Raw genomic sequence first — 26,677 nt, 5'->3', positions numbered from 1 at the left:
CAAACCTGCTAACACAGCCTACATTAGTATATTGAGCAGTGACTGCTCAGCATGCTCATGCAATTCTGGAGAGGATCATCTCTGCTCTCAGCTCCAGCAGCTCAACCTTTCCAAGACCACTCCTGCCTCTCCTGGATTTCGAACTTGCTCAGGCAAGAGAACCTTTCTTTTTAAAGAGGCATATTCCTGCACCACAACTCTCAGATTGTGCCCATAGGGCTGATATGTAAAAGCCGTATTTATTTTTAAATACTTTCCCGCTTTACATGAGATTGTAGTTCCAAACAACATGCATCAACTTTTTTTTAAAAAACCCACATGCAAACAATATTTATCATCCAAATACCCTTTAGAAGCTCAAAGGCTGACATACTAAAACCGAGAATTTCACTTGAAAAATATATATACTTCTAAATTGTTTATAAGGAAATATATATGTTGCTGGTCCATTGATATGGAGCAAAAGCTTGTACCTGAAATTAATTAAAATAATCATATTCAGAGATAGGCTTGTCTGCTGAAAGGCAAGATATTGCACCTCTTTACACAACTGCTGATTTCACAATCATCTTTACAGATACATATCAGGTGATTTGAAAGGGGTATTTTAATGTGTTTTCGTTTTGTTGGGTTTGTTTTTTTTTTTAATAGGTAGGGAAAAAATTCACTCCTGAGTTAACAGAGAATGCAATAAAATGCCTACATTTTCCATCTCAGATGAGATTTGATGAAGTCATTCACTTCATTCACAAAGGACATGCATTTGAGGCATGAGAGTGGAACAGAGGGAACCAGGTTTAGCTACACGTGAATGTGTATAAATAAATTTGTAGAGAAATATATCCATACACATGAAGAATTGTGGGAGGGGGACAGCAAGACATATGAAACAGCCTGGAAGCAGAAAAGCTGGGTGAGGTAAGTCAATCCTAAGGGCAGATTAGGAGAAATGAGACCTTCCCCTCCCTCTCTGAAGGCCCTGATGAAAGATCTGTTCTCAAAAGTGTTTTGATGCAGGCGTGGATGATTGAGACAAAATTGCCATTCACTGAGGACCACCTGAACTTGTGTGTCTGGTGAGGGAAGGAATCAGAATGGAGTCCACATTACTATTGCCAAGTGCAGCTTATTCTGCTCTCCAGAAATCCAGTCCTCTGGGCAGTCAGTAGCTGCACTGTTCCTTTTTCTTGCAGGGATGAAAATGGGCCATTGGGATAAACTGGCACCTGCCTCTCAAAAACTGGTGGACAACTTGAACCCTTCCAGTCTTCAAATTAAGACATAAAAATTTATGTCAGATTTCTCAACAGTAACGGGAATAAAATAAAATCCTGGACAACTTTAAGGAGGTCAGTATTTTGAGTTTCTTGAAATAAAACAATAATTTCCCTATGTTCTCCCAGAAACAGTGACAGAGTACAACATGTTTTATAACCCTCTCAAAATGAATCATCCACTTTCTTGGGACAGCATCAGAACACACCACACGTAAAAAGAATGAAACAACTCCTTCAGTAATGCATTAAGACACACAACTTATCTGTGACCTGATTTCATGTTTTTTTTTTTCCTATCTGCAGAAACACGAGCAGCCTCAACCTTTCTGCTCCTTCTCGCTGCCATCGATTCCCCACCACTGAGCGCTCCCCTCCTCTTCCAAGAGCAAAGCCATGGCAGCATCTGCTTCTCATAAGCACTTCTGTGCGTGTGTGGAAGGGTGCGTGTATGGGAAAGAGGGAGAGAAGAAAATCTGCTGAATTTAACTTAAAAGTTTGTCACAGGGAAGGGTGGGAGTTCCCTTCTTCCTTTTCTATCCCTCAAACTGTAGAACACAGGAGCTGGGCTACTGCTATGCACTCAGGCTTTTCCTTTCTCACTTGTTAGCACAAGGGACAATTAGTGACTGAGGGGGAAAGAAGAATTTATTTCACTTTCAAGGTCGAAGGATTGGGGCCTGAATGGCTACAGCCAACAGCAGGGTTTTATTGGCACTCGTCACTCAGAGTTTGCAGAAGTTCCACCAGCTCAGGTTCAGCAGCAGAAACTGGGTGCAGAACAGTAGTCCTGAAGGTGGGAGAGGCAACAGCTTCCCCACTTCTTCATCCCCACCAACCAACAGGGCAGTGATACAATCCAGAAAGAAATTCCAGTGCAAACCATGGTACTGTTTCGTTCCTGTCCCATTTTGCTTTGACATCTACAGGGAACCTGAGGAGATCCCTCATAGTGTGAGCTTGTGAAAGGGAAGGCAGTGAGCAGACTGCTCTTGTTAGGCTTTTAACTATTTCAGAAAGTCAAACACATCTCAAAAAGAAACGCTGCTGTTTCTTTTGCTTCCCCTGCCACCCAAACTCTCCATCCCTGAAGTTCAAAGAGGACACACTGTCTCTTTGATTTCCACCTCTGCCAAGTCCAGGGGGGGAAAACAAAACAAAACAAAAGCTTAGAATTTTTTTTTTCCTCCCAGTATTTCTAATACTGTCAACATTCCTAAGTCAGAACTCCTTTTCTTGAGATATTTCCTGAACTGTACTGTCCTGGTAAGAAAGTGAACTGTGGCAGCTGGTACTCCATTCCCTCCCATAACATTTTCCCACTGCATTATGAATTTATTGACAAATTGAGGAGCTAGCTCCACCAGAGCAGCAATAATATAGAGAACTGTCATGAGACTAAAATTTATTGAGAGCAAGAAATACTGATGGACTACAAAGATGAGGAAAAAAACCCCACCACATTTAATTCATCATCCCAACATGGAGACTACAACCTTATTACTTCAAAGCAATATTTAAGTATAGTCCATTCAGCATTTATATGCTGTCTCAAACTTCAAATCAGCAAGGTAGAGACTTAAGGGTCTTGCCAAATTGTGATATAATCCTAATGCCTCCATGCCAGCATGTCAAGCCCTCTCCCTTGACAAGGGAGAGCGCTCAACACCTCATAGGATCAAGTTCAAAAAGCCTGGAGGGAAGCAGCAGTGCAGGAAAGCTCGGAGTGGCATGCACTTCCCAACGCCCCCCCCCACTCCCCTTTCACACACAGACCCATGTGTTCTCCACCTGACAAAACTACATTTACAACTCTCAGTGCCTTAAAATTAAACTCTTTCTTATCTCAGCCATGTGTTTATATCTTGGTTTTTCCACTCGGCCGGCGTGCCTTTCAAACAGGGATGACTGAGAGCAGTGGTGACAGAACTACACTGCATTGTAAGAGACGTGAGAAATATTACAAGAGAGACCCTGGGTGCACAGAGCAGAAAGGCAACATCTCCAAGCAGCAGCCAGGACCCAGCAACCCAGGTCCTGATGCTGGGCTGCCCTCAGTCCCATCTAAGCACCTGCTGACACTCGCTGGAGCCCCAAAGGGATGGGGGACTGACCCAGCTCCAGCCCACAGCGACGTCGCAGCCCGTACTCCGGATTTGCTCACCTTGGCTCCAACCAAAGCCTTTATTGCACGAGGCCAGGGGGGTTTCCCAAGCAGAGGGCTGAGGCTCCACGTGGCCACGCTGCTGCCCCAAGCCCCGGCGTGTGCAGGCGCTTACGAAACCGCAGCGCCGCAGCTGGGGTCCCGCGAGCCCCGCAGCACGGCCAGGCCAGGCAAGCACATCCTCGAGTCAACAGCAGTTGGGAAGCGTGGTGCTTTCCTGGAGCTGCTCAGCACACGGAGCAGGCCGCTTGAAAATCTCTTGTTTCCACAAGCCACACATTTTTATAAACCTGGATTTTTTTATTTTCTTTTTTTTTTTTCCCCTGAATATTGATGTTATAAGTTACCACCTCGAAATGGCTTAGCTGAAAGTCCTGCCTGTAAGATTGTACCGATATTTATGAACACTACGAGGGCCTGAAACATCACCCACAGGGAACTGTGTTCAACAGCTTCAATGGATCATAGGTGAGGCCCATATTCGTGTCTGATTTCAGAGTATTTGGTCCATTTTGAAAGAATGGATGGGTTGGAAATGCAGTTGCTGTAACCTCAAGCTTTGCTCCATGCTAAAGGTGTTTGTGAGCTTCTGACAATCAGCACAGCACAAAGCCACCTTTAGAAGCAAGAAAAACAAAAACACTTTCACTACAATCTAACACCAGGAAAAAATATTTGGCTGAAATTTCAGGTGCGAATTTTATACTTGCTTAAGCTAGAACAAAAGGACAAAAACATCAGAATCTAGTAATGTGGAAACAAAGGAGTTTAGCTCTTTAAAAAGAAAAGAAAGCTAGACATTTGAGGTAACAAACAAAAAAACCCAAAATGCACAAACACATCACAGACATCTAAAAATAGCATTTTATACATTTTTGCCAGTGCTTCTCTGAGAGCAAGTTCTTTAAACAGAACTTAACAATTTTACAATTTTTTTTAAAAAAATATGTCATCCTAAAATAGCCCATCAATCCTTACCCAAACTTTCTGTACTTCTACAAAAATAGATGCACAAAGAGCTACAAAATACTGTATTCCTGAAAGAAGGCGCACTGTAGTCAAGGGAGAGTCTTTTTCCTGACCATTGAGACTGTTCATAAAAATATCAAGCTGAACAAAACGAAACACTGTTAAAGGAGCAGAAGAGAGTTAGGTTGCCCAGCTGCAGCAGGCTCAGATGAGGAAAGAAAGAAAAGTTAGGTTTCTGGCTTTTTCCCCAACACTGTGGGACCCATAAACAGCCTTACAAATAAAAGGCTCAATAGCAAAACCAGAATAGTTGGCTCTTCATCTTCACGTGTGTGTCCTTTGCTCCACGTAGAAGGAGTCAACCACTGCTGTATCACCCGCCCAGCTCTGTCCACTCCAGCTCTAGCTGGTCTTAATTTCTCTGCACTTCAGAACCAAGCAGTTTCCTTGCTCTTGTCCTGATTCTGTAGACCTACATTGTGGAAGAGAAAAGGAAAAGGATTAATACTAATAATTATTAATTAAATTAATAAATTCGATGGGTTTTTCCTTCCCCCTCCTCAAGCAACTGAAGTAAAGATAAACAAGTTTTGATTAAAAAAAGAAAGAAAAATGGAAAAAAAAAATCAAAAAAAAAATCAAACCACAATTTAACAATTTAAAGGACTTGTTAGCAACAGCTGTTACAGCTCCAAATTTTTTCATTTATCAGGGGTAAAATTAAACCATATTGAAGTTTGATTCTAGCTCAAGCATTTCAAAAACGGTGATAAAATTCCTGGATGCACTTCTTTGGTTTGAGCTAATGTGGAGCACAGCACAGAGTGAAAAACACCTCCATAAAGGTCTGCATCAATTATCCAGTGTGCAGCACAGCAATACTGCCAGGCAGGGTCCAGCCACAGACACCAGCTCCCCTAGAAAATGCCTGGGACACTTCAGGATTTCACAGTTCCCGTAGATTTCACCTCACAGAGGAGAGAGGGAAAATGTTCCTGCAGCAGTCAAAAAAAAAAAAACAAAAACAAAAACAAAACCCCAAATAATTTCACCTACAGAGTGCAAGGTTTTCAGCCAAGAATGGCTAGTGCTTCCACATGGGAAGAATTAATGGTTTTCAGCTTGCATTTGTTATGAGTTCCTCTAACATTTTCCTTTGTAAAAAAGTGAGGACTGTCTAATAAATGTGGTGCTATGTTGTGGCTTTAGCATTATAGACTTGGAACCTGCGTTACAATCTGGGATTTCTCTGCTCCAGAGGGATCCAATCTCCAGATTCACACCTAACAGGGCATAAACCTCAAATCCAGACAATAGAAGGGCGGGGGCAGATTAAGTTACCCAAAGAAGATACATTCTCGCTCATTTATAGGGAAAGTAAAGGACAGAGATGCAGGCACGTATTTTCAGAGGCAGCAAGGCACTCACATCTAAACGATTTAAAACCCGTCCTTTGATGTTTTGAGGCAAGTAAATCACATTTCATGAAATGAAGGTAATTTCCCACTGTATATCATCATTCCTGCTATGCAATGTACCAAGGCACCTGACTTGCTAAGAATTTAAGGTTAATTTCACCACTAATGTAAACAGGTGCAACCCCAGATCTGTGATGTCGCAACCACCAGAGCTCTGTGTTCATTTGATGTTTAACCTGTGAAAATTGACAGATGCACGTGCTAGGCATGGATCTCACTTCCAAACTCAATCACACAGTGAATATAAAGGAAGACCCCTAAGTTCTCAGAAAGCCCAGCAGGCGTGGGAGGGGTTCAGATCTGACAGCTACCTCCTTGCTTTAAGAGTACAAACAGCTAAATATTTAATGATGATCAACGTTTCAGAGCTGAGCTGCAAAGCAATTAGCACTCACATAAAAGATGAGAGCACATGGCTCTGTCCATGTGAGGATTCCCAAACAGGGTACAAACACTCCTGTGTCCAGCAGTGAAGAGACAGGGAAAGCAGAGCCTGGGGGTGTGGCACCCCAAACCCTGTTTAGTGCTTTCTGCTCCATTTCACACGCACTTGTACCTGTTTCTTCAGACTGGAAAAACTGGGATATCCCTCAGCTAGAGCACGCCTATAAAAACATGTTCAGAGGCTCTTTATTCAATGAAGATGTCTCCTTGTTTCTTAAGAGCTGTTTGTTTCCCTGGCAGCATCATATACAGACAGTCATAATGAACTGCTGTTAGTTCCCTTCAAAGCCTTCTCAAACTTAGTGATGACAATTTGGGGCTATTTTTCCCCTGCTGCTTCCAATTTTTTTTAAAAAAAGATGAGCCCCCCCCCCAAACAAACAAACAAAGGAAACAAAACCAAAAAAACTTTTTTTAAAAAAAAAAGAAGTAGTCAGACAGCAGAAACCTTTCAGAGCATAAAGAAGTCATTTAAGTTCACCAGTGGACCAATAAAGGACACCAGAGGCCATGGAAGCCTTTAAGAAGGGGAACAGGTTATATGGCTCCTGGCAGCTTAAAAAAATGACACACACACGTGTTTAAGAGATCTTCCACCTGACAGTAGCAAATGGTAGGAAGTGAATAACTAGCTGAGGAGGCACCTTCCTAGGCAGGTGTCTTTGCAAGACACAAATAACTGTAACAAGGAGGTTAAAGGTGTAGCTATGGACTCTAAACAGCAAGAGAAAACAATCCAAAAAACCAAAGTTGTCCTGTTTACAGAACTGAATGTGCAACACTTTCCATGCCTTTTCCTCATTATATTCCTAACTCCTTCAAGGCAAGGCCATCTGCAGTCCTAATACAGAATCCAAGGCCTGCCACTCGCCCAGAGCTTTCACTTGCAGTGCAAGTGCTGCAGGACTTTCCTTTTAGCAAGGAAATCCTCACTTGCACTGCATGACCCAGCACTGCCACTCCAGCAAAATTCCCCTTCCCTGAGACATCAACACAAGAGCTAATTGGAGCTAATTGCAACACAAACACTATGCAGGTTCTGTGGGAGCATCAAGTGTGGCAAACTGAATGAGTTGTGACAAACTTGTGGGATGTGTGTGAACAGAGACAAACGTAAAGAAGGGATTGGTCTGGCCCCTCAAACTCCAAATTCAATGCATCACACTGACATACGGACATTTCCAAAAGCGGATTTTCCACAGTAAACCGGGACTAAAGGATGCTGACTAATTCACCAGAATTTGTTATTCCCCTCAATGTGCGTAACTTTACAGGATAAAGAACGTGCACCTCAATTTTAATAGGCTTGCAGCATCACTCGTGCCAAAGTCCTGCTCTGCTTTCAGTGTGCTGGGGCTGCAGGGAGCCTCCTCCAGCACATCTGTCCCGCAGCAGGACAGGATATCCTCCTAGGCTCTGCAGCAGCAAGGCGAGTCACTCTGCTCCCATCCCAGGGGCTGCCTGCAGCACAGCCAAATCCCACTGCTCACCTGAAGGGCCTGCGGTGGAGGACACACCCACCCTGCTCCCAAGGGAAGCACGGATGGCTGTAACCACCAGCACAGCAGAAACTGGCCTCCTCAAGCCCTGATTTCAGGTGCTGGACGTGGCTTGCGCACCGCCAGCACGAGCAGTGGTGACACTGGGTGACGGTCGCAGCCCTGAGCCACAGGCAGCGCTGGTGACAGCCCGACCTCGCTTTGCTTGACACCAGGAGGGCAGGGAACTTAGCCATGAGTCCAAACAATCTGTGCTTATTCCAAGGTGTTTATATCCATGCTTGCCATGAAATGTACTCTTCCACTGAGCACTGTAGCTTATGCGCTCTGGAAAGACACTACACAGCAGCAGACACAAACCTAGCAGGTTTTAATAGCTCCTGATGGGGACCAGCATTTTCTCTGATTGCACTTGGACTGATAGAGAAGCTTCTAGAAGGCTTAATAATTTGCAGCCTACAATGTGAGGATTAAGCCACATTTAATGGCAATCAGGTAGCTAAATCCTTCTTCATCCCCTAAAACATGGCCATGTAAGTTCAAACAGATGTGCAAGACAGACCAGTAGTTTGTCAGCGCCGTGCTGATGTCCCACACAATGTGTTCTGAAACATAAATTCCCAAACTACACCGTGCATGCAGCGGGACCCTCCTCTTAACCGCTGAAGTGATTCAGCACCATCCATTCATGAGATGGAGTATTTGGCTTGGCATGGCAGAGATGCAACAATGTAGCTGGAGGAGGGTAAGATCACAGCCAGCCTGCCCTGATCCCGGCGCTATCATTCCACGTAATTCAGTGTGAGGAGTTCTGCAAGTGTTCCTGTAAGCGCATGTGGCAGTAGCAGAAGAAATGTGACCCATGGTAAGAGGGAGAATCAGATTGGAAGTGAAGGACTCCAAAAGGCAATTCCCAGGTATAGACCAAGTGAACTTTTTTAACACAAATCACCTGAAGCCCATGGAGCCTGATATATTGACAGCTCCACAGGTTATTTTCTCCAGGGATATACGAGCAAACACTTTCAGAACTGACACATTCTTGCCACTATGGCCTTACCCTAGTCTGGAGAAAGCACTTTATATCACTAAAAGCCATTTCACTCTTCCCTGCCCTTGAGTTTGCAGCCTCTCTGTTGAGATAGCTGTTTGACATTAGAGGTAAATATAATAAAATCGTAATGTAATGTGCAATGTGGAGATTTATCCAGTATAATCTGCTTTCCCTGGAGTGCACATGAAGCAAGTGCTGCATGTGACTTCATGTGGTACTCGAGCAACCCCCTCCTTTCCCCACACCTTCCCTGGGATGACACTGCTGGATGTGCACACAAAACCCTGAGGGAATTAAAGTCCCTCTTCTCTCCACGCCTCGAGCGCCTCTAACCAAAGCATTTGTCTCAACTGCACAAGCTGCAGGCAAGGCTGAAAAGGGAGCTCAGCCTTCCTGTCCTCCGCAGCAAGCCTCTGCCTGGAAAGCACAGGAGAGAGGAGTGTGCAGGGGAAGAGAGCCAATAATTGTAATGTCACAGGCTCCCACTACTTGCTGTGTTTCATTGCCTGCACCTTTGTTTCCAAAACTGGCGCTGCTTAATAAGGCTTTGCTGTTGTGTTTCAGTGCATGACCCTTTTGAATAGCCTCAAACTAGTGAGACACAGGTCTGCTGAGATTCTCTGCTTCTTCAAACCAGTCACCCATCTCCCCTCTTTCTTTTTCCCCACAGGCACTCACAGACTAAAACCCACACAATCAAGCATGGGTCAGAAGTTAACCGTTCAGACCTTTTCCACTGCCTCCCACACTGAGCAACCAAATGACATGCAAGGCACTGCCAAATCAGGACCCTGACAAAATTAGCACCCAACCATGCCCCACAGGGATTTTCACAAGGAGCAGGCAGCACCAAGCCAAAGCTGTATTTCTCTTCTAAGGCAGTGCTAGGACCCAGTCGTTTTTGAAGTACTTGCTCTTAAAGAGAAAAACAACTCACAGTCTAGGCTGGACTTGTCCCTAAGCCAGGCAGTGGTTTCTAATGACTAACAATTCCTTACACAGTTCTCTGTTCCATCCCCAAAAGGATGGAAAAAGCCAAATACCAGGGGCTCTGCAGGTGGACTGCTGGGCTGCATCCAGGAGGGCTTGTCCCTTACACCAGTGGCAGTGACAGCCTGATCATGCTTCAGGGAAGGCAGCCCACTCCCCTTATGGAATTTGTCACAAAGGAAAATCTCAAGATCCTAGTCTGGTTAATTTATCATTCTGTACCCAAAGGCATAAAATAGAATTATTCTTGTATCATTGGTTTAGCTGGAAATGCTATTTATCTATAAATGGTCCAGTGTTAAGAATCCTGATAAGCTTTTTTGTAGTGCTATTGACATCAAGACATCAAGAGGCACAGTATTTAGAGATTACTAGTTCCCAGTTGCTTTAAAAGAGACAGAGATTTGTATTTTGTTCACAGTGTTTCATCTTTAAGAAACAGCCTTTTTTCCCCCACCCATTCTTTGTTCCCCTGCCCACTGATCAAGGCAAAGCAATGCTTCTCACAGGTCAGAGAGAGCTGTCAAAAAGGGAGACAAATAGACCCTTTAAGGAAAAGGGAACAAAGATACAAACCTAGTGTTTCCTTAATCAGATAACATACTGTCTTTACGAAGTACCAATCTGCAAGGATTGCTGCTGGTGAGATAAATATCAAACCAAAAAAGGAGCCCTCCGTGGGGCCTACGAGCTCCAGGATGGATGCACTGGGAACTGTCAGTCACCTGATTGCAAGAAACTTCAAATCCTGACGACTGCCAGACTGCTTCTGATGCTGAGACAAGGGACTGCCACTCAAAGCTCACAGATGGAGTTCACCGCAGTTCAGACTGCAGATCCTGCAGTAAAATGAGTTTAATTCACACACCTCTGCCTACACCCTACATGAAGACGTTTAGTTTGATGCCAAGCACAGCTCAATCAGCACCTCTATTCTCCATGTGACAGCTGGATGGGTAAGGAAGATAGAACAGGAAGGAAATGCTGAGCTGTTCCACCTCAAGATGCAGTCCTCATGTACTGCATGTTATTGGTTTATTGGATCTGTATATTGGTGAATAAGCATATGAACTAGCTGAACAAGCTGAGAACTTCCCCATGGAAGCATAATTAATACTGTCCCACAAGATTTAAACAAAAAAGAAACAAACAAAAAGTGCGGAGCACGTCACTACTCATCTGGCTTGAACGGGACCGAGGCAGATAAAGGTCTCTCAGCAAAAGGCAGGGAGAGCAATCGCAGGAGGGAAATACATTAGGACATTAGGACACGGCTTCATGTCCCTGCTCAAACAAGCCACAGACAGCGACAAACCAAAACCGAGCGGAGCCACCTCACCTGTATCGAACCCAAAACTCGGCACGATGTCCACCGTCCCGTGGAAGGCTCCAGGCCAGGCTGAGGTAGCGCTGGTGACAGCGGCGGGGTCTGCCTTTGTCCCGTCACACTGGGGAGCGGGGATCCTGGCGGCGCGCACCGACGGCACCAGCAGGGAGCCGTAGCGCGGGTCGCGGTGCGGGCTGGGGTGGTGGTGGTGGTGCACGTGCGGGTGAGGGTGGTGGCGGTGCACGTACACGTCGTGCATGTGTGCGTACGGGGGGCTCACCTGAGACGCCAGAGGGTAGTGCCAGGACTCAGAAGCGGCGGGGGCGGGAGGGGGGGCAGTCTGGTGAAGGCCGTGTCCCGGCCAGCCGCTGGGATCTGCGGTCGGGAAGGTGCCTGGTGCAGTCACGGGGAAATCGGGGTGCACTCCGCTTAAGCAGGCTGGAGGAGGAGGCTGGTAAGAGCTGGTCCAAAACGAGGTCGGGAAACCACTCCTTTGGCTTGAAATTGCTGAGCTTTCTGGTAGGGAGGAAAGAAGTGAAGTGTGACCGAAGCTGAACGACACATTTCGTGACAAAAACCCCACAGCGGTTTGCTCTCATTGCAAAGTTCAGTTTGTAACACTGAACTCGAGCTTCTTCGGTAAATACAGAATCACAGGACATTTGAGGTAGGAGGATTGTCTAGTCCAATTCCCCTGCTCAACCTGGAACAGTTGTCCAGGACCATGTCAAGTCAGATTTTGAGTGAGCGCCAGACTCCACAGTTTCTCCAAAAAAAAAAAAAAAAAAAAAAAAAAAAAAAAAAAATCCCCCAAAACAACAACCAACCTAAAAACCCCAACAAAACAAAAAGTTTTCTTGTATTCAGATGGAATTTCCTGTTTTCTAATCTCTGCCTATTGCCTCCTGCTCTGTCAGCAAGCATTGCTGAAGGGAGCTTGCCTCCCCCACCTTCATTCCCTCCCATCAGGTTTTTACATAAGATCCTCTCAAGATTTTTCCTCTTCAGGCTGTAGAGTCAGAGCTCTCTCAGGATCTTGGTACAGAAATTATGAGGAGAGGCTAACTCCTGCCCAGATGAGAGCACATCATTTAGAAAGGCAGCTGGTGTGGCTGCAAATGCTTCTGAGGAAAGAGAACCGGCTCACACTGGAGAACAGGAAACATTTGGCTAAAAGAATACCTGATTTTCTCAAACGAATTGAATGCTTTGATGGGATAAAGACCATATCTAACACAACTTATGTTAGTCCTTTATAGAATATATCACGATATATAACCCTCTACCCAACAGGATCTTACAAGCAGAACCATCTATGTAGCTCAAAGAGGTTTCTGTCAGAACTGAAAGACTTGCTGCTTCTTACAGCTAGGGCGCAGCTTATATTTAAATGGATTCCAATACCTCTGCATTATGAAATCACATTCTAAAAATTCCTCTTTTGAAGGAGCAGTTAGTGTTTTTGATGTTTCGCAAAGTCTTGGCTCCTCCATTCTCACAATCCTCTTGCCAGCTCATGCTAGTACTGCTTCATGCAATATGTCTCAGCTCCAACACGATTTTTTTTTTTTGTCAAAGATGGAAACATAAAAATACAGAACTTCACCTCTGATGAAAGAACGGTCATAAAAATAGCCTATGGAGAAATAAAGCCAGGGAAGTTTAATATTTGATGAGCCAAGGAATCCTCTGTTCCTCATAACTTTTGTAAGGTTTTTTATTTTATTTCAAATCACCTTTTGTTTTGCTTTACTTAATAAGCAGCTGGAATGAGACTTGGGTGAAGACACCATTGAGAATGAACAGATTCTTCAAGCGCACCCACCTCTGAAATTTGCTTATACAAAAATATTTTGGAAGCAAAAAACTTGAAAGTGTTTTCTGACTGCATTACTAGGACTCATGTCTCTGTTTTAAAATCCATTAAAATCATAAATACTTTTCCACACGTGAATTGGCTTTGATTTAGGCAGTTTATTGAGCCTGATTAACTTCTGATATTGGAAACAAACTTTGCAAACATACCACGGACAAACGTAGAGGATACTTTGTGCCAAAATGCTTTAGAGACTGCAAGCTTTTCTGACAACCTGCACTTCAACATGGGTTTCTTCAAAAGGTTGGGTTGTTTCTCGCAATGTATTTCCATTGCAATTCATGCTTGAAGACTGGAGAGAGCTTTGAGCACATTACAGAAGCCTCAGCAGTCCTCCAAAATTGGTATTGTTCTGTGTTTGTAAACCATTCCCTGTAAAAAGGGATTACACTGAGATGGAGAGTGTGTATGGCTTATACTGTTGGCAGCAGGGCTGACAGAAGAAGAAGCAAACTTCATGTCCAGTCTGTTGTTTTCCACACTGCTTGAGAGAGGAGCACAGCTGGACAATGCTCTGCCAGTATTCTGGAAAACTAACCTCTGCAATCAAGTTTTTGAAAACTGTCTTGCTGTTATCTGCATGGAAAAGCCCTAAATCCAAAGCACTGCACTTCAAAAAGGCACAGAAAACCACAAAGTATCTGCAGGACAGCTTCAGTAACAGGAGAGAGAGCACTTTAAACCCCTGAATCTGCCAACACGAATTCATCCCAGATTGCATAACAGCTTGGCTTTGCCAGTCATGCACGAGGTCTAGGCCACAGCAGACGTGTTTGGTCGTCTCCACTTTTCAAACCCACGCAGGTTTCCCAAAGCCATCGCTGCTGCGTGACGCGGTCACGGGCCAGCCCCCACTGAGCACTGCCAGCCTCGCTGGGGAAGGTCAGTCCTGCCACTGGACACACAGGCTCCAGCCAGGTCATATCACCATGCAGGAAAACTTCACCCACCCCGAGTGCCCAGGGATACCCGGCCTCTATGGAACAGGGAGAAACAGCCATTTCCACACTGCCCACGGGAAAGAAAAAAAGAAAAATAAATCTCTGCGCTTCCATGGCCTTTCAGCAGGCGTTTAACAAAAAACTGTCTGCCAAGAAAGATACTAGAGTTACCACAATTTCCTACCCTAAGTACAGGGAGTCAGGGACAAGGCAACATCCCAGGGACCACAAAGTTGCGGCTGATGCAAACGTTCACGGTGGGCAACCCAAATGTACACAACACACACTGGAAACACGCCAGAAATGCACACGCTGGAAAGGAGACAACGCATGGAGCTTTCTGTAGCACAACATCAGCACTCACTTAAGGCAAGAGGAAAGGAAAGTAAGATAGAAAAACATCCCAACACTTCCAGCACAGAAAAACATGTTGATAAAAATACCATTAAAGTAACATTGGTGTCAAGGTATCGTTAGCACCTACAAAAGATTTCAGGCAATTACACCTAAAATTGAATATTCACGTTACTCGAGCCTGTTGTAGGCAGCCTGTGTATTTTATTAAAAAAATCAGTTTTCAAAATAATTTTAGCCTAACCTGCTCAGTAGTTTCAACGCATAATTGATGAAAACTTGCTCTTTTCAGAACAACAGGTTCTAATTTTTATATGCAAGCAAAATCCCTCCTCAAAACAAAACAAAAAAACCTGCCCGGCAATATCACCTTAATGATAAAATCAGAGTTTGCATTTTCATCAGAACACCCAAAAAAAGAAAAGAAAAAAAAAATCAAAACCATTGCTAATCCCTCCTTTCAGACAAAGGAGAAAATGCAGTGAGCTGAGGAGCCAGTTCATGCTCACACACTTTCCACTGAAACCTGTACCTCCCAAAACAGCTATTGCGAAAAGCTTTTTTCTTTCTAATTCATCTCCGAGTAAGAAATTGACAGCAATTCTGATTACCCATGAAGGTTATTTACGGAAGAACTTGAAGCTAATCATACTTTAACTTCTTTAGGTAATGGGACACAAACATTCATGAGCTGTAACTGAGCATCTTTGATATTGTGCATAAACCTGAAGATCAAGCTGTCACTGTCGGTCCTTCCCCGTTGTTTTCAAGCAGCAGTATTTCAGAGACCCATTTGGGCCTGATAAAGCTTCTCTTCTCTGGAGCTGCAAATGCCCTCAGCTCCCAGCAGCCTCCCCGGGGATTTCCAGGCCCCTTCAGCAGGTGCAGGGATGGCACAGGGCGTATCTCCTTACTTTATTCCCGGAAGATGTTCAGGACACGACGACCTCCATTCCCCACTGAGGGCACGGGGCACACGGGGTCAGGAGGCAGCACGGCTGGAGAACCCTCACACCAGGCCACCCATGTCCCCTGAGGAGCCCTCTGAGGATGGCTGTGAAACCACAGAGGGGGGACAGGGAAAAACAACAGGGCGTGTCTGTGGCCAAAGGGAAGACGCCAACGCCACCCACGGAATGTCCCCAAGCTCGCTGAAGTGGGCTTGCTGTGGGCATGGAGTCTCTGGGGACTGCCCTTATCCCATTGCTAAGACATTTATAGCCTGTCTGGGCCATTTATAAATGCTCCAGTCTCCTTTTTAGTAAGCATAGGTTCAACCTTGCTCTTAGTCTAGTCAACGGAAAATTTCCCATTAATGTTAATGGTCCCAGCTCAAGCCATAAATTCCTCTAGCTCCCCAGCCACTTGTGCTGACCTTTGCTTAAACTTCCTTGGATTTGTCATCATCCTTCTGGAAAGCAAGTCCTTCTGTGTTATTTTTCTCTTCACAGTTGTTTCCAAATAACCCATCTCTCTCTAGTACCTGCAGCTTTCACCAGTGCAGCCTCAACTCCACCTGGCTGATTAGGAACACCACTGCTCCTGCTCAGATCCCACCAGCACCTCTCTCATCAACCCAGTGCAAGGCCATTACTCACCATGCTGAGTTTGCACCCCTGTGCCAGTCCACATAAGGATGTGATCAGAAACAATGCAGCTGCGTAGCTTAAAAAAAGCCCAGACTGCCACATCCAACATCAGCATCTCACTGGCACGCTTTTTCCAATTTGGAAGCCTTGTCTGTAAAGGCTACCTGGAGCCTCTGGCAAGATCTGCTCTTTGTCACACCAATACATATAAGATATATAGGCATTTATGTGCATAGGACAGCAAGTAAACGCCTCGCAGAACCTACCACATTTCTGCTCCCTGCTTGGAAGCGGAGTAATGTCATGCCCATTTTACACCCAGCAAGCCATAACATCATCTGCACCTCTCCCACAAGCAAGCTGCAATGGAAAACACCCCATGGCTGCAGCCACAGGAGCCAGGGCTTGCCCCCAGCCTATTCCATCCTGCGCTGGCTCCTCCCCGCCTGGAAAGCGGCCGCGGACAAATCCTGATCACCTGGCAAAGTCACTCAAGAAGGCTGCATAGGTTTCCTTTATGTCCAAGGCCAGCACCCCAAACAGCTTTGCTCTTGCCTCACAGGCCAAATTTCACACTTGGAGCTAAAAAAAAAAAAAAAAAACCACCAACGTCTCAGCAGACATTTGTGAAGCCATGTGAGCTCTGCTCCCTCCCACCCAGCCCCTGGCAGAGACAGGATATGGCAGGAGCAGGAGATGCCTGCTCCTTCCATGCCTTTGGCAGCTCTCTCCCCCTTTAACACCTCAGATCACTCAACCCAAGAAGCACCACAGTTCTTGGAGATTTGAGGGGGATTTTTCCACTTCCACAGAGAAGCAGAATTTCAGCTGCAATGCAATGTGTGTTACTGCAACGCAGCCCGAGTAAGCCACACCACAGAGAGCAAGTTCCTTCCCCCTCTTACCTCTCCACAAAGGATTCAGCCCTGCCTTGCTCTTGGGAAGGGCAGTGTCTGAAGTGAAGCTACTGGCTTGGCTCAGAGCTCTTGAGAAATGTTCATCCACCACTGAACCAATGTCCCCCTGGAAGTAAGTGAACAGGACACAGCGAGAGTTCAGGTACTCCATCTCGGCAGGCTGGTCTTTCTCATCCTCCTCTTGCTTGCTGGGAAGGGTCACTTCCAGAGACTCCTGCATCTTGTTGTACACAGCTAACTTCTTCTGGGATCAGAAACAAAACAAACAAGAGATGTATCAGCGATGGCATTCAGTGGAAGCTCACCATATGGTTTCCTTAACAAAAAAATAACTGAATACGCTGAATATTCATTTTGTAATTAAATTTGGACTACCAGGATATTTCACACTGGCATTTCACAAAGAACAGAATACCAGCGCCCACTTAAGAGTCTCTATTCCTCTCACACAGATGGACCTGCTTCTCAGGCATGCTGCACAACCACAATTTATCAGCACCAGCTTTCACTCAATACTTTCAAAAGAAAGCAGACTGGCTATAACAATTCCCTCCTGACTCCCACCTGGAGAGGATACTCCATCAATAAAGGCTACAGAGGTCAAGCCCAGCCCTGTGGAAGGGTGACCAGATACACAGCATCTGCATTTCACACATCTAGCTGGGCAAGCCCCAGGTTTCTCCAGGCACACTCCTCCAGCCGAGCATAAAGGGCCCTCCAGATTTCCCAAACTTACTGCTGAAGCTGGTAAAGATGGGAGAGTTTCCTGCTTCCTGAAAAATTTTCTACTGTATTATCAAACGCCAAAAAATGCATACATTTTCACCCACTGATGACAGAATTTTTATCACAGGAAGTTATACCTTGGGGTTGGTCAGGGGTTTGAGAGCTTGGTTTTCTGGTTAGCTTGGGGTGGTTTGTTGTTGTTTTGAGGTTGGGGGTGGGAGAAGTTTCTTTTCCTTTATTCTTTTTATTTTTTTTTAACACCAGTTTTTGGGAAAAAGGAGAAAAAATCAAGTCATAAAAAGTTCAACATGTGATCTGGGGGAAGAGGGGGATTGACAAGTCCGCAAACACATGCAGAAAAATCCACCCCAAACCAAAAACACAGAGAAGTGTATAAAAAAGTAAAACCCTCACAAGCCATCTGTGAATGGCTATTTCAGAATCTCCTCTCTCTCTCTCTCTCAAATCAAACCTAAATGTCAAAATAAATGTGTGTGAAGATCCATTTTGCATGGAACATATTTTTCAGATGTTCCACTTTACAACTGTTTTCACAGAAAAAAAAAACCAACCAAAAAAAACCTCTCCCCACAACAGTCAAGCTGCAGGAATCATAACTTTTAGCTAGCGATTTCCACAGCTGACTTTACACACAAGCACTTTCAGGAACCCAAAAACAACTACAGTCCATATGCAGAAGTATTTCATAGCATTCCTATAGAATTACAGTTGGACTTATCTTTAATGGTTTGCTTGGCAACACTCTAGCGCCATCAGAATCTCTTTAAGTTTATGGCTTTTTTACCCTTTTTCCAAAGTAGCTCTACAGAAAAAGTTAAACAACTACACAGTCTATAAAGTTTCATTTTTACAATAAATATGCTTTAAATATACATAAATAAATATACATAAATATGTGCGATTTAAAAATTATCAAAAGTTGTTTTCTGACCTTGTGTACCATCGATACGTTTAAATCCGGTGCTTTCTAAAATCATATAATCCGATAACAAATTCTCCCACAAAATAAACATGGCACAAAATAAATGCTCTGGGGCGAAGTCTTAATTATGAACGGTTATTTTAAAAAATAACTGTAAGAAAGAGCTATTGACAAGTGGAATTAATACCTATTATACTTAAAGCTCGCAGCAACTTAAGTGACGTATCTGACATTCCAGTGGGTTAAGTGATAAATGTGAAACAGCTCAGTGATACCATTAATTCACATGCTGTTGCACAAACTGCAGTGAGGGACGTACGGAATTTTACTTCAGTTGGGGATATCCAGGCAATGGCCTGGAATTCCAGTAAATCTGTGCTTTACAAAGCAAGTTATACTGTGGCTCGGTTTAGCACGGTATCACCCAGACTTATGGGAGAACCGCTGGGATTCATTTATAAAAATAAGTAACACAAACAAAAGTACGGAAACAGCGAAACAAAGCAGTTTTACTAGAAACTTGAATTGCTAAATGAAACAGTCTGAGGCTGTAAACATATTTTTGCAAATTCAGAATTTGGGGTAACCGACACTTTTTTTGGAAGTGCTTTATGACTTCTGTAAACAAACAAACGTCTCAGGAAAGGCCTCCTAATATTTGCTACCCAAATGTTTAATAGGATATCCCTCAAAGTGAGCTCCATGGTTTAGCCTGAGTAATCATGGACCACTGAGACTTCAGTATGACAGCAACAGTTCTAGCAACACTGCACACACGGAGACACGTGCACTGGAAGTCTGCAACGCATCTACCTCGGTGACTTGGCCATTCCTGAAGCTGCACCACAACTCAGATCCTCTCAAAAATGCAGGACAAGTGGCTGCGGAGCGTGCTTTTTTCATTTTTGGTTTCGGCTGGGCTTTGTTTTTTAAGTAGAGATGAAGAATGAAAGAGACCCGTTAGAGAAACCTAAACAGGTCTGTTACATGTCAGACCTTGAACACAGGCAGCGCACGTTCAAAGCTGACTCCCATCCCTACAGGTGCTCGCACTGATGCCGCAGTTATGCAAATGCAGACACAGGCACGCAATTACAGACAGACACACACCGCTAATACAGCCCCTGGCTTGACTTGGTGATCAGGAAGGAAGTCTTTCAATGTTCCTATACAGGGACTGCAGCTCAGGAAATTAAAACTTATCTCCAGAGTCGCTTCTCTGCGCAGGAATGTTCCCCCTTCCACAGCTTAAGAATCTAATTCGTTTTCCATTTCGACTCTCTTCCCTCCCCTCCAGTCCACGGGCAGTCATTACAAGGTGCTCTGAGCACTCGCTCCTTTCAAAACCACCAAATCTGACCTTTTTTTTAATGTTAAAAACCCACACAGAAGGACTGATGGTCAAGAACAAGACCTTATGTGTGGATTGAAGTTATTTACAGTGCAGAGTTGTGGTTTGCAGTGAGTTGTTTGCAAAGGATGAGAGTACTAAATGAAAAGATTTTTCAAAGCAGCCAAGCCCGTGATCAGACACAGATCTAATTAGTTTGAATTTCAGGAAGAAATGATCAGCCTGTAATTGCAAAACTCTTTAAATAAGATGCTACAGTGAGAGAAAGTGACTCAACAAGTTTTCCCTGTATGCAATGTATATACATCCTTTCCATTGTATACATCCTTTGATAATGGGAGGGCTTTTTCCCCCCAACTCACCTAATACACCCTGTTTGCACATAAATTCCCTAATTTTGTTCTGACAATCAGTAACCTTCTCACAGTATTTTTGACTGCAGTTGTGTGAGTGGAAAACTATGCGAGATCATCAGCTGCTAAATGAATTGTCCCACAATCATGGGGTGTGAGTGAACAAAAACAAAAAAGAAACCCCACAAACGCCAGGGTAGGTTTATAGCAACTAACCTCAGCTAGTCCAGTGTCACTTGTACTTTTTCATTTGAACAGTTCTAGCATATATTTAAGCAGCCAACTGCATCTGTAAGATCTTTACAAAGGATATTTTCTGACCAAACACGGTGTTATCTCTTGTCAGTGTGTTCAGTACTTTAATATATTCATGAAATACACCTCTCCCCTCCTTACACTACAGACTGATATTAAGCAGCCTCTGAGAAACAAAGCAAAACAAAACAAACACCCAAAATCTTCTCTTCTGGCCAAGATACAGAATACAGAATTTAAATTCAGAATACAGGATTTAAGTAGAAAACTGGAAAATTCAGTGTCTATATCCCTCAGATAGCAGACCCTAGTTCAAGGCTGAAGTGGCACAATCTCTGGGTAAATAGTTCTGTACAGCCCAGGCTGAATTCAGCTTCAACCAACATTATCTTATCCTTATTTCATATATTCACAAATAGGCAATTCCAAAGAAAACTTAAACCTTTCACTTCACGTCGTACAACAAAAGGAAACGGAAGGTCAACAGCATATCACTGCTGATATGGAAATATTAAAAATAAAGTTTATTCTAAACACTCCTGTCTTCCTGAGCACTTTTAGACCAAGAAAACATTTAGTCCAAAATCTCACACAAAATACTCGCCTTGAAGATCCCTATTATTTTCTGACATACCCTACCCAGAACCAAGCAAAATGGTTCTCATGCAGCAAAATGTTGGCCACATTAAAGCCTGTGGCAAAAGTCCAGCTGACTTCAAGGGTCCTGGGTCTCACCCAGAGTGTCTGGTAAAAATGTCAGAACGTTCCTCTTTGCAAATCAAAAAAATTCACTTCCAGCAGAAACCAGTTAGTAGCCAGCAAAACAACAACAAAAATAAAGCAACCATACTTTGAGAACAGAGAAGGTTTTACTTTAGCCAAGTTTGAATCAAAAATTCAGACCAGCTCTTACTTTTCATATAAACTGGTTGCCTTTTCCTACAATTTATTATCTCCATACATGCCACCACACAGCATATGGTCCTTTACACTCCCAAGCATGAAAGTCTGATGTGCCTGTGGCCACCTGTTACAGATTTTCCATTATGAGAAAAAGAACAGGAACCAAAAATAAAGAATAACTACGCTGAGGAAACACTATATGACCCTATCCTGAGAAAAAGGCTGTCATTTGACATAAGCTTCTGAGAAGGAATTCCAGCAACAAACTCGAGGCAAAGGCTCAGACAGTCCTCCATTTGTGGAGCTGTCTGCCAAGCAGGCTCCTACTGATAACACAGAAAGCATTCAAGGAAGAAGACAACTCCAAGCAATCAGGGCATTGAATGCTGGGCCTTAAAGATGTATTTATGGCACTGCCCTAAAAATATGAAACAATAACTTCTACCCACACAAATGAGCAAGGTGAGAGCTTGTTTTTTTAGCTGAGCCGCTGGATTTGTAGAGGTAGAGCCTACAGGTCTTGCTACGCTCTGCTGATGGAAGGAAGTGTTGAGAAAAGAATGAATTTATACACCTTTTGCTGTACATGTAAACAGAGGTGTACCCTTAAAGTTTAAAGGTCTAATTTTATGTAGCTAGAGGAAGATTAAATAGAATTTGGTCCCAGTCAGAATGACAGAGTAAAGCGAGCCAAACTTTATAAATCAGTGATGTCTCATGGGATTGAACCAAACAAAACCTCACACACAGGGCAAGACTTAACCCAGGTTTTACATCCCATAAATCTGAGAGCAGATGAGTTATATAGGTTATATAGCTTCCAGAGAAGTTAGCAGAGCAAACAGCAAAGGAAAAGCCTTGAGAAAGAAACTGAAATGCAAAAAATTGATCGTGAAGCCACGCTCAGCTGCTACCTGCCGTTAGACACGGCAGACTGCCACGCAGCATAAGCAGTACAATAAGCCCATCCTCAAAAGCTGGGGGCACGTGATTCAAAGAATTTCACTGAAAAAAACAAGTTACAGTATGTCAATTGGGGTTTAGCCACAGCCAGCTGACACAGGATCAAATGTGACCTGTCCTTGTCCGCAACTCTGCTAGTTTGGAAGGAAGAGCCGAGTTAGTGATCTAAATTGCTAATGAAGACAAGGCCTTATCTGGACAAAGTCTGTCTACAGCACTGCCAGCAGAAACTCTGACTTGAGCATATCACAACTCCTTATGCAAGACTTGATTTAGCGAGGACGGTGTTGGCTTAGATGTTGGCTTGCCTCTACATACCATGGAGAGATTCCAAAACTACCATTTACTGTAACTTCCCATTCCAAAGGTCTTTAGCTGGTGTGTTAGTGAGCCAGGGCGAGTCCTACCTGAGCCCCAGCCCTGCAGGGGCTGTGCCCAGCCCAACGTGACACGACAAGCCGTCCCCGCGTGCCGGGAATACAATGGGATTCTGCTCCAACTACTTACGTGTTTCCAAAGCCTCTCCGAATTCCGTGACACCCATTCCTCACCCAACCCTTCGGAAAGCCAAAGCTCACTATCACAGCTGCAAAGTGGACAGCAAAGAGCATTTTAATTTTGCCAGTCTGCAGGGTTTTTACCCTCACGCCTGTGCAGCTCCCCACCAGACACAGAAACACATTCGTATCCTGACACCGGCACACACTCACTCCGTATTCTGGCAACCAAGTATGGAAATCCCAATTTATCCATAAAATTAGGGCCACACCCCACTCTCATCGGTTCATTCTGGCACCATATGAGCATGTATGCATCCATGTTTCGCTTACTTCCTTCCAGCAAGCACCCTGGACTTGAGCAATCTCAAAGATCTAAGGTGCTAAGCCTCCACCCCTGCTAACATTCAAGAGGAATTCAGGCTTCGGTCCATTAAGGGCTTTAAAATGAAAAAAAAAAAAAAAAACAAAAAACAAAACAAACAAAAAACCCCACCACCTAAATTAATTTGCCAGCAAGTCCTTTCCTGGCTAAGGAATGGTGAAAGCTACGTTTCCAGAAATTCTGCCCTTCTGTGCAAGGCAGAAATCGATTCTGGTCTGATTTTAAGGGAGGAAAAAATAAAGACACAGAAATGCAGGAATAACTTTAGTGTGGGGAAGCTTTAAGAAGGCACAATGGACCACCCCCTAAAGCTACAAGACTTCTGCACAACCCATGTGCACACTAGTCCATCGTTTAAAAGCAGCCTAAGACTTCCCATTAAAAAAAAAAAAAAAAAAGGAGAGAGAGACAACCATTCGAACTGCCCCTGACCCACAGAAACACGACACTTTTGGCTCTCCAGAGAGACCCCAAACTTGAGCCTGCAATGGCAGCTCCACAGCTCGAAGGCTGCTCAGCTCTTTAAAGCAAACAGAACTGATGTCCAAAGCTGGCATAACTAATCACACATTTGAGATGCCTTTGCTACAAACACCTGTGGAGATGCACAGGCTTTGGTTGGAGTAACACACCTACATCTCCTTGCCGTGAGAAGAAAAGGGAAACCAATAGCAGCAGAGCATGGAAGAGCTTTCTGTCTCAGAAAAAAAACTGAAAGGCAGCAGTGTAGTACAATACCACTGAAAAATGCCGTGGTGGAGTCCTTGGATATTTTAAGAGTGAGCTCCATTTTACCATCTCTAATGCAGAGACTTATTTTTAAGATATCCCACTAATTCATCTTCCCTCACTGTTATTTTTAAACCACAGTTTTAATGCCAGCAAAGAGGAATGTTCTTTAAAATGGTCATCATCCTCACAAAGAGTGCAGGAGCTTTTTACATGTTGAACACATGTGTAAGAACCAAAAACCTGGCAACAGATCCTTCATCTTTTTTCATTACGTTCTCTACCAGTTGATGAAGCAGCTCTGACAGGACAATTCTGAAGGGACAGAGACTTGCAAAATGTCGTTTGTTACCCAAACAATAAATCCTGATGCATAAGGAGTGCATTCTATGTTTACTTTTTTTTTTTTTTAATTTAGAGAACATGGGATTCAGAGCAAATACATAAACCACCCTAAGTCAGCAGCTGTTGGAAGTAAAGGCTGCAACACTTTCTTCAGCAACAACAGCTCAGCTTTTCAGTCTGGCATCCAAGTAGCTTGTGAAGACCCCCTCAGCTCCAAGTGTGTCAGGAAAACCAGTGCAACCAGGATTAATTAAATTAAACTGTCAATAACACGTAGGATAGCCATGTTTAGAAAGCTTCTAGGTGGAAATGTAGAATATGGTGCCAGCCAAGACTCAAGAGCTGTATTGGCTCATCGGAGCTAGCTACGCTGCTTGCCTTGCTTATCTACCTCTACTTGTTAAACAGTGTAACTCACAAGAACTCTGTTTAAAATAAAATGTCAAGAAACTTCAGTGTTCATTAGGGTGTCCCTGGAACACTTTATATATGGACCTGCTTTTGGATGAGGAAGAAATCTCACACTTATGCTTAAAAATAAAAAGCACTTGCACTTGAACGTGACACAGTCATTTAACAGATTTCCCCATACTACGTGTTCTACAGATACGGAAGAGAAACACAGACAACCACTTCCAGAGTTAAACATCTGAAAGCTCAGCAGAGTTTCAATTGCAGTTTTGTACTTCTAAGTCTCTCAGTCAGAGAATCAGGCTGTTGGTGATAATTTATTCGTTTTCCCTCCAAATCACACAAGGTATGAACTGGAGCCCCAGCTATCCAAATACAAACTTCGTAAGTAAAATTACTGCATAGACGAAAGCTCTTGCAAGCTCTGACCAAGAAGAGAGAAGAAATAATAGCAAAGGCACTCGGCAAGAGGCAGAACTCACAAGTTTTCCAGAGCTCGCATTCAGAGCGGACAACACGAGCAACCTGGACAAGTTCACCAGGGTATCATTTCTGCAAATGGGCTCAGTCTCCCAAAAATAAAGGAAAAAACCAGCAACGCACGATCGGAATTTTAATGTCTTAGCCCATAGTCGTGTCTCCCAGGCAAGTTGATACTAGGGGTCACTTCCCATGTACGGAGAAAACAATCTTCACGGATAATAATGATAAAACCTTATGGAATGCAGCAACAACCAAAAAATGTATTCTCAGATGACTACATTAGGGCCAAGTCAATATTAGTCCCACTTCACCCACGCACTGCATAGTCTAAAAATGCTGTCAGCCTGATAAGAATTTCCTGATTCACTTTTAAAAAAATTAATAAATAAATAAAATACATCTGATCACCAAATACAGCTGGAAACTCTCCGCAGACGATCTTCCAGGAGTGTCGGGCCGAGCGGCGGGGTGCGGCGCGCCCCGTCCGCGGGGAGCAGCGCGGGTTCCCCTCCCCTCCCACGGAGGTTCCGCCCGTGCCCGTGTCCGCGCCCGCGGGGCGAAGGCGCTGCTCCGCGCCCGCAAACCGGGCGAGCGGGCACTGTCATCAAGTAAGGCACGACGGCGGACAGGAGGGGCAGAGGAGTAAGGAAATAAGTTTTTCCTCCTGCCCCACGCCAGCTGAGCAAGCCGACATCCACCCGCCAGATACAAGAAACCGGGGGAGAATTCTTTTTCTCTTGTCAGGAAAGGTCTTACCAGGCTCTGTTGCTCCAGGGCACCCTCGGCAGCTCCCCGCATCTCCAAATCAGGCCGGGGGCTGCGGAGCGCATCGCGGGCTGGCCGGGGCGGAGGTCTCCGCCCAGGGCACAGCCAGCGATGCGCCATGCACCCGCCGAGGGAGGCAAGGGAGAAGGACTCCCCCAAAAGCCCCCGCACCTCCCAGTCCTCCGCACCGCGGCCCCGGGAGCGGCCCTGCCCTCCCCGCGGCTCACCTGCGCGCAGCCCGCCGCGGGCGCGGCCATATAGCGGGGCGCCCCGCACGCCGCCGGGGCGGGCTGCTGCATGGCCACGTCCGAGCAGCTCATGGCCGCGGCCGCCCCGCGCCACCGCCGTCTCCCCCTTCCTCTTCTTCCTCCTTCTGCTGCTGCTCCCGCTCCCCGGCGCGGGGCGGCCGCGGCCAGGCGCCGCTCGGCCCCGGCTGCCGGCGCATCTTCGGCGGCCGCCGCGCCCCGCGCCCGCACTTATAGCGCGGCGGGGCTGCGCGGGGAGCCCCGGCGGCCGCGGCGGCGGCGGCGGCGCCGCGGGGGCGGGGACGGCTCCGCGCCCCGCCCGCCCGGCCGCTCCGCGGGCGCGCAGCACCTGCCCGGCCCCGCCCGCAGCTCAGAGCGCCCCGCGGACAACAACGGCGGCGGGCTCCCGGAGCGCGGCCCCGGGCCTCCCGGCTGCCCCGGGGAGCG

General features: G+C 45.1%; 1 protein-coding gene across 3 annotated transcripts; it reads right to left on the bottom strand.

Moving 5' to 3' along the window:
• Positions 1-220: 220 nt before the first annotated feature.
• VGLL3 (vestigial like family member 3) lies at positions 221-26,305 on the bottom strand. 3 transcript variants are annotated; one of them, XM_040056529.2, is made up of 4 exons: positions 26,213-26,305; positions 16,865-17,120; positions 11,212-11,715; positions 221-4,879 (listed from the first exon to the last, which is right to left on the bottom strand). In XM_040056529.2, exons 1-4 carry the CDS (start codon positions 26,303-26,305, stop codon positions 4,836-4,838), a joined length of 897 nt encoding a protein of 298 aa, XP_039912463.1. In that variant the 3' UTR covers positions 221-4,835. The 3 variants fall into 3 exon arrangements, with proteins under 3 accessions (XP_039912463.1, XP_039912465.2, XP_039912464.1); XM_040056531.2 differs by having other exon boundaries at positions 16,865-17,117; XM_040056530.2 differs by lacking the exon at positions 26,213-26,305 and adding an exon at positions 25,977-26,033.
• Between the last annotated feature and the right edge of the window lie 372 nt (positions 26,306-26,677).

Source organism: Hirundo rustica, chromosome 2 (assembly GCF_015227805.2).
Source record: "Hirundo rustica isolate bHirRus1 chromosome 2, bHirRus1.pri.v3, whole genome shotgun sequence".
Taxonomy (NCBI): Eukaryota; Metazoa; Chordata; class Aves; order Passeriformes; family Hirundinidae; genus Hirundo; species Hirundo rustica.
Note: the sequence above shows the minus strand (reverse complement) of the source record. Positions and strands in the feature narration are given on the sequence as shown.

Bases quoted from the DNA above. Each gene is read 5' to 3' on its own strand.
- VGLL3 (XM_040056529.2), bottom strand. From the start codon at position 26,305: ATGAGCTGCTCGGACGTGGCCATGCAGCAGCCCGCCCCGGCGGCGTGC. The intron at 11,716-16,864 runs GTAAGAGGGGGA...CCTCCCTACCAG, and splicing joins GCTGAATCCTTTGTGGAGAG to AAAGCTCAGCAATTTCAAGC. The intron at 4,880-11,211 runs GTGAGGTGGCTC...TCCACAATGTAG, and splicing joins GAGTTTTGGGTTCGATACAG to GTCTACAGAATCAGGACAAG.